General features: G+C 47.5%; 1 protein-coding gene across 1 annotated transcript; it reads left to right on the forward strand.

The window, feature by feature from the left end:
* Nucleotides 1–3,955: 3,955 nt before the first annotated feature.
* LOC123398750 lies at nt 3,956–6,438 on the forward strand. Its single transcript, XM_045093209.1, has 4 exons — nt 3,956–4,677; nt 5,143–5,149; nt 5,510–5,626; nt 5,887–6,438. Exons 1-4 carry the CDS (start codon nt 4,112–4,114, stop codon nt 6,436–6,438), a joined length of 1,242 nt encoding a protein of 413 aa, XP_044949144.1. The 5' UTR covers nt 3,956–4,111.
* Nucleotides 6,439–7,551: the final 1,113 nt, after the last annotated feature.

Genomic DNA, 7,551 nt, shown 5'->3' on the forward strand with positions numbered 1-7,551 from the left:
GAGGGTTGGGGGGAGTTTCTCCCCCCAACCTGCAATCCATTTTCTCGCGAGCGCGGGAGGAAGTTTCAGCTTCCTTCCCTCCCTCCGCAGCGCCGCCGCAGCTCCGCTCCGCCGCCCCGCCCTCGATCCGCCGCCGCCGCCCCGCCCTTCGCCGCCTGCGCCCCGCCCCGGCCGCCCTCCGCCGCCTGCGCCCCGCCCCGGCCGCCCTCTGCCGCCGCCGGCCTGCCCTCCGCCGCCTGCGCCCCCCGCATCGCGCGGCCGTCCCTCCGCCGCCACGCCTCGCCCCGGCCGCCCTCTGCCGCCGCCGCCCCGCCCTCCGCAGCGCCCCGCCCCGGCCCGCCCTGCCCTCCGCCACGCCCCGCCCCGCCCTCCGCCACGCCCCGCCCTGGCCGGCCCTCCACCCCGGCCGGCCCTCTGCTCCGCCTCCGCCTCCACGCCGGCCCTCCGCCTCCGCCTCCGCCCCGGCCGGCGCTCCGCCTCCGCCTCCACGCCGGCCGCCCCTCCCAGCGCCGCCGCCCCGTCCCGGCCGGCCCTGCCCTCTGCAGGTTCGAATTTTTGCTTTTTTCTTCATTTTTACATTTTTGCTTTTTTCTTCATTTTTACATTTTGACACTCATATTGTAGATGGAGTTGAACAACGCCGACATGGACTCGTTGTCGGATTCGTCGGATTGGTCGTCATCCGACGATTCCGACATTGACGAGTTGTTGCAAGACGACGACGTCGAGATGATGAGCCTCCTCGTCGACGTGCAAGCGTTTGAAGACCGCGTGAAGCTTTTGGATCAGAGGAGAGGGTCGAAGATGGGGCGACTCACCATCTACCGGAACCGCGCTCTCGGACACGAGCATTTGATGCGAGACTACTTCGCGGAGGTACCTACATACCCTCCCCGTCTCTTTCGCAGAAGGTACCGGATGAGACGTAGTTTGTTTGTGAAGATTGTCACCGATTGTGAGGCCGCCTCGTATTACTTTAAACGTCGTAGATCCGCCGCCGGTATCATGGGGTTTAGTGCATATCAAAAGATATCAGCGGCAATGCGGGTACTCGCTTATGGCATACCCGCGGATTATACCGACGAGTATCTTCGCATTGGGGAAGATACAACCACGGAGTCCGTCCGTAGGTTTGCCAAGTTGGTCATCCGGTTGTATGGTGAGAAGTATCTTCGGGCACCAAACGAGGAAGATACAAAGAGATTAATGGAAATGAATGAAAAAAGGGGATGGCCGGGGATGCTTGGTAGTCTTGATTGCATGCATTGGAGGTGGAAAAATTGCCCAACGACATGGCATGGAATGTATTGCGGTAAAAGCCGTGATGCTACCATTGTGCTTGAGGCCGTAGCATCGGAGGACACATGGATTTGGCATGCATTCTTTGGGTTGCCGGGAACACTCAATGATATCAATGTCCTCAATAGATCTCCATTGTTCAAAAGTTTAATTTCTGGGGATGCTCCAGCTTGCAACTACAAAATCATGAACAATGAGTATTCAATGGGATACTATCTCACCGATGGCATCTATCCCTCATGGGCAACTCTTGTGAAGTCCATCAAGGAGAAAAATGGGGTGCCCTTAACAAGAAAAGAGGCTCATTTCACCAAGGCACAAGAGGCAGCCCGCAAAGATATTGAGAGAGCTTTTGGTGTTTTACAAGCAAGGTTTGCCATAGTTCGGGGTCCAGCTCGGTTTTGGGACAAGAAAACCTTGGTGAACATCATGAAATGTTGTGTGATTCTACACAACATGATCCTAGAGGATGAGAGAGGGTTAAACCTCCCTTGTTTCTATGACAATGTTGGTACGCGTGTGCAACTGGAAAGAAACCCTTCTCGCATACACGCCTTTCTTGAAGCACATCGTGAGATTGAGGATGCAACCACTCATGGTCGTCTCCGGGATGATCTAGTAGAGCACCACTGGCAGTTGGATGGGCGGCGTATTGGCCCATGATGTATCTTTGTTTTACTTTTCTATGTCCTATTTGATTCGAACAATTGTTGTTATTTGCTCAAACATTGTTGTAATGATTTGAATGATTATTGTTTTATTCGGTGTTGTAATAATAACTAGAATGATTATTGTTTTATGTCAAATGTGATTGAATTTGTGATATGTCATATGATGAAATGTGTGATATATGAAATGACAGTTTTAAGGTTTGGGGTTGGGGCAAAGACTAGAACCCTCAAACCCAACCCTTATAACGGAAATATTCCGTTATAAGGGTTGGGTTTGAGGGTTCTAGTCTTTGCCCCTGTTTTTCAACTCTTAAAAGTATCAAAAATGGGCAATTCTCAACCCTTAAAACTGATTTTACATTTAAGGGTTTGAGGGTTCTACCAGAGATGCTCTTAGATTTTGATGTTTTGGATGGGATTTGAGTCTTTTCTTGTATGGGAAGTCTAGACGCACACAATCAATCGATCAATCTATCACTTTTTACCTTTACCTTTTCTCTTTCCTTGTTTTTTTTCTTTCTCACTCTTCGTGCTGGAGGGTGACGATACCCGAGACCTTAGGGGCAATCAGGTTGAGCTGGGGGAGCCATAGCCAATACATGTCCGATGGGGTCTCTCTCGGATGTATGGGGCTTCAGATTTTCAAAAGACCTTGCCGACGTGTCTTGCGTACCGTGCTTCGATGAGACTCCTCCTCTGCTTACAAGCTCGACTCCAGAGATACACAGTGACACTAGGGCATGGTTAATAATATAGCTAACTGTGGATGAAAGATGTTGCCATATCCATAGCCAACATACATTCACTCATACAATAAAGTTAGCCATACCTGGTCAAACGGACCGGTCCAGCACAATCTTGCCAGGCACGGCACGGCACGCTTGGGCCTGATTATTAAACGGGCCGTGCCGGCCCACGTGCCAGGCAACCAGGCCCAAGTACGGCACGCCCTCTAATCGAGCCGGCCTGCTGGCCTGCTAGGATCTTAATATTTTAGGCCGCTATTTGTGCCGATTTCGGCCTGTTCGGCTATTATTTGGACCGGTTTTGACATTTGGGGATATTTTTTGGGTTAATATTAACCTATTGGGCTTTATTTTTATCTCATATATATAAAAAAATAAAAATAAAAAATAAAAACGTTAAACGGGCCGTGCCGTGCCGGTCCGCGTGCCCAGCCTCCAGGCCCAGGCATGGGCCGATGCGTGCCGCGTGCGTGGCACGCCCCGTTTAAGTCGTGCCTGGCCTGCGGGCAGTCGGGCCGGCCTGTCAGGCACGACCCGTTTGGCCAGATCTGAAGTTAGCTATAAGGTTGGCTATTCGATTAATATTTTTTCTCATCTTTTCTCTATCTCATTTTTCACATTTATTGCATCTGTCTAGGAATCCACATAGAGCTAGGCTCTTGCATAAGAGCCCACTTTCCTTAGACCCGTGCCAATGCATCGTCTCTTATCACGTTATCATAAAAGCATTAATAATTTAAGATACAACCATGCCAATGCATTGTTTCATATGAGTTGTATCTATATTTAATAATTTGGGATAATGCATGCATATTATTGGGCTAGAACCATTTTTTGTCTATAAAAACGTGAAAGGTTGTATGTTAGTTAAGATACAACCTCACTCTCTTTCTTCATTAATTAATATACCACGTCAGCAAAATGCTTATGAAACCGCCTTAAGAGAAACTAGCATTGACATAGGCCTTACTTTGTCATATCTCTTTCCTCAACATAAGCAAAATTGCTTATAGCCTACTTTTATACTTGTTCTTAGTGTGCAAACAGTGAGGTGTGGGGCGACCCCTTGTATTAAAAAAGGCGACAGTGTGATCGGCTACACCAACTAAACGTGTTTGGCCCGTTTAGCTGGTTATTAATTATATAGCAAGATAACATTGGAACACCAATCAGAAGCCCATACGAGAGGGTACGGTACGTCCACACACCAAGTATTCATAATCTAAACACGGCAAAGAATTGCCGTAGCAAACAACCTGGCAATGTTCATACCTAGCACTACTAGCAGCAAGGGTAGTACAAAAACCGGATGCGCACACATCAATTCCGAAACACAAGGCCAAACACACCAAGCACAACAGAGAGAATATATACAAGGTAAATAGGGCAACTGAAATGGCCAGCTTCAGAGCTCTCGCCACCGCCGCGGTCTTCCTCCTGGTGGCGCTCTCCACGTCGCACATCGCCTCCTCCCTTCGCCCCGGCCTAGGGGTGTGCCGTGCCAGCGGCTATCTTCCGGGCAAGTCCGGCAACTGCGAGAAGAGCAACGACCCGGACTGCTGCGAAGACGGCAAGAGGTACCCGCAGTACCACTGCTCGCCGCCGGTCACCGCGACCACCAAGGCCGTCCTGACGCTCAACAGCTTCGAGAAGGGCAAGGATGGCGGTGGCCCGTCAGAGTGCGACAACTCGTACCACAGCGACAAGGAACTGGTCGTCGCGCTCTCCACCGGCTGGTTCAAGAACATGGCACGGTGCGGGCACCGCATCAAGATCACTGCCAATGGCAACTCCGTGCACGCCAAGGTGGTGGACGAGTGCGACTCCGTGTATGGCTGTGACGCCGACCACAACTACGAGCCTCCGTGCGATAATAACATCGTCGACGCCTCACCGGCGGTGTGGAATGCCCTGGGGCTCGACCAGGACGTCGGCATGGAGGGTATCACCTGGTCAGAGGAGTAAACAGCGCAACCGTGTGGCTAGGCATGCAAGATAAGTGAGTGATATATATCATGTACAGAGTTAAAGTAGGAATATGCATTGTCCCTGTAAATATGATATACTACTATGTAATTTGTGCTCAGTATGTTAGAGCTACTTCTATGGGAGTAATTTGCGATGCATGGACAACCCCCAAAGTTCCAATGCCTTTATCCGAAAAAACAGAATTAAGCGACTGCACAGGATGTCGAAAGCAAGACACACTGTGACAATCCAGGGAGCCGAATCATCCAGAAACACGCACTTGGATGCGGTTTTTCTCAATCCTCCGGTGTCCAGAAAATCTGAGACAGTAAAAAATCCGACCATATTTCCAGTATAATCGATCAAACCCGCTGCCTTTCTTGGGCCAAAATGTTCAGTTATGCACTCAGTTCTCCATTTAAATTTTGAACTTCGCTTCGGTGCGGATTTCGGTGCAGATTAAAGGTGGAGATTAGAAGGCACCCCTTCAATAAAAAAGGATAATACTATAGTCTTTTGTATCCAAAATCAATCTATTCAATAAGTTCGGTATGCAGGTTAATATGGCGATAGCCTTTTTTAGTAACTTCAAGATTCGTGCAAACTCTTAAGGGAGGGTTGTATCAAAGCAAAAACTAATTTTATGTTCCATCCTTTAGTCTCTGTTTTAAATATTAAACAACACAAAGTTACAGGAACCATACAATGCCAGTTTCAATCAGCAAAATGAGTTGCTCGCATTTCATCAACTACCATTCTATTCGAAATACGAATCACTAAAGCCACTACCGACTAATAATGTAATTCACATTACAACATACACAGGAAAAAAATGTGACGGTGATGGAACAATTAGACATCAATTTTCTTGCTCAGAAACTTACCTTGGAGTTGACAAACCAAGAAAAGGGACAGTATGTTACATGCCCAGTTAAACCAGTGGTATAGTTCGGTGAACACGCAGTAGCATAGGAATTGCTGAAATATTTTGCCCAGAGCTCTATATGATGGCACGCCAAATATGTGCAGCCAATCATCAAGAACTTGGCGCCCATGAAATTGCATAGCAATTCCATATTTCTGAGCTCTATATAAAGTGCCCACCCATAACCACTTGAGCATCAAGCAATAGTTCAACCAAAAGCCGCATAAGCTTAAGCATGACTAACCCGAAGCTACAAGCTGTGCTTGCTCTCTTGCAGGTAATCACTCTCCATATCCATGGTGCCGCATCGTCCACAGCTAGCAAGCACGTGCCAAAGCCCAGTGGTGGCCGCTGCCATATCAGCGGCTTCCTCTACGGCAAGGCTGGCAAGTGCAACAAGGAGAATGGCTCCGACTGCTGTATTCCCCGCCACCGCTACCCGCAGTTCAGGTGCTCGCCCCCAGTGTCCTTGAAGACAACGGCAACCTTGACGCTCAACAGCTTTGCCCGTGGGGGTGATGGTGGCGGGCCATCCTTCTGCGACGATCGCTACCACAAGGATAGCGAGCTGGTGGTGGCGCTGTCTACTGGGTGGCTGCGCCTCGACGGCACACGGCGGTGCAACAAGATGATCCGCATCAGCGGGAATAGGCGGTCTGTGTTGGCCAAGGTCGTCGACGAGTGTGATTCAGTGCATGGCTGTGACAAGGAACACAACTTTGAGCCGCCATGTGCAAACAACATCGTGGACGGGTCGCCAGCGGTATGGAAGGCGCTGGGGCTCAACAAGAACATTGGAGAATTCAAGATCATTTGGTCTGATGTGTGAGCTGCACCATGGCAATGTCGTGCCATGTCGTGCTTATTTGCTCCATCGCCAAGATTATCATCACACACACACACACCGTATTTGCTATGTCAAGAAAAGTGTGTACTTGTTAATTTCCAAAAATATGGGTGCTACTGTATTAGCAATAAATTACTACTTGAAATAATGCACCAGTATTTTGCATGTTAAGAAGCTGGTGATGCACCAGTATTTTGTATGTTGCCAAGTTAGTAACGATTGTTGTTTTGTGCGGCGAAAGCTCATTTAGGTTTCAGATGTTTGAACAGTTCAGCTATTTAAAACAAAAAACAAAAATCAAAGAGAACCAGACAATGCCGGCAAATTTCGGGTGTTAACTTGCATCTTGCGAATTCCAATATTAAGAAACCCTTGGGTAGAACAAATGATTTGATTATTCTTGCAAATAGAAATTATGTGCGTGTAGATTTTATTGTGATTGATATATAATGCAATCTGTCTTGTCCAATAATATTTGACAGGCCTTTCTTACGGACTATAGGTGCTATTATTAATATGAAGGAAGGTAACGTACGATTTCAATTCCCATTAAAGAAACAGATGGAACACTTTCCTAAAAAGAGAATTAAACCACCTTATGAATCAATCATGGGGGCCACCTATGGACTGAACATGAAAGATGACAACACATGATACTATGCATTATGACTAGCTAGAGGTATAAAACAATAACGCTTGTTGGAAGACAACCCAATAGTTATCTTATTTTTTTGTTTTACTTTGACATGATTATTTCTATTGTAATGATTTTTTTATATTTCAATTAGTGCTCGTGTCAAGTAAAGCTTTCAGGATGATTTGGATGATAGTAGAACTGATCATGTGCAAAAAATAAAAACTTTTACGTCTAGTGCAGAATTTCTCTGATTTTACTGAAATGTCTTTTTGATATGAATATTGTACACAACATTGGTATACAATTTCCCTAGGTTTTCCTAATTTGTCGGAATTTTCTTATTTAGAGAAGTATATGGTACAACATTAAAACCTCTAGGATCGGTGCAGCCTTCGCCGGTGCATCTAAACCCGTGATATGGTACTTGAAAGGACGTGGATATCGCCTAGAGGGGGGGG

Source organism: Hordeum vulgare, chromosome 1H, assembly GCF_904849725.1.
Source record: "Hordeum vulgare subsp. vulgare chromosome 1H, MorexV3_pseudomolecules_assembly, whole genome shotgun sequence".
NCBI lineage: Eukaryota > Viridiplantae > Streptophyta > Magnoliopsida > Poales > Poaceae > Hordeum > Hordeum vulgare.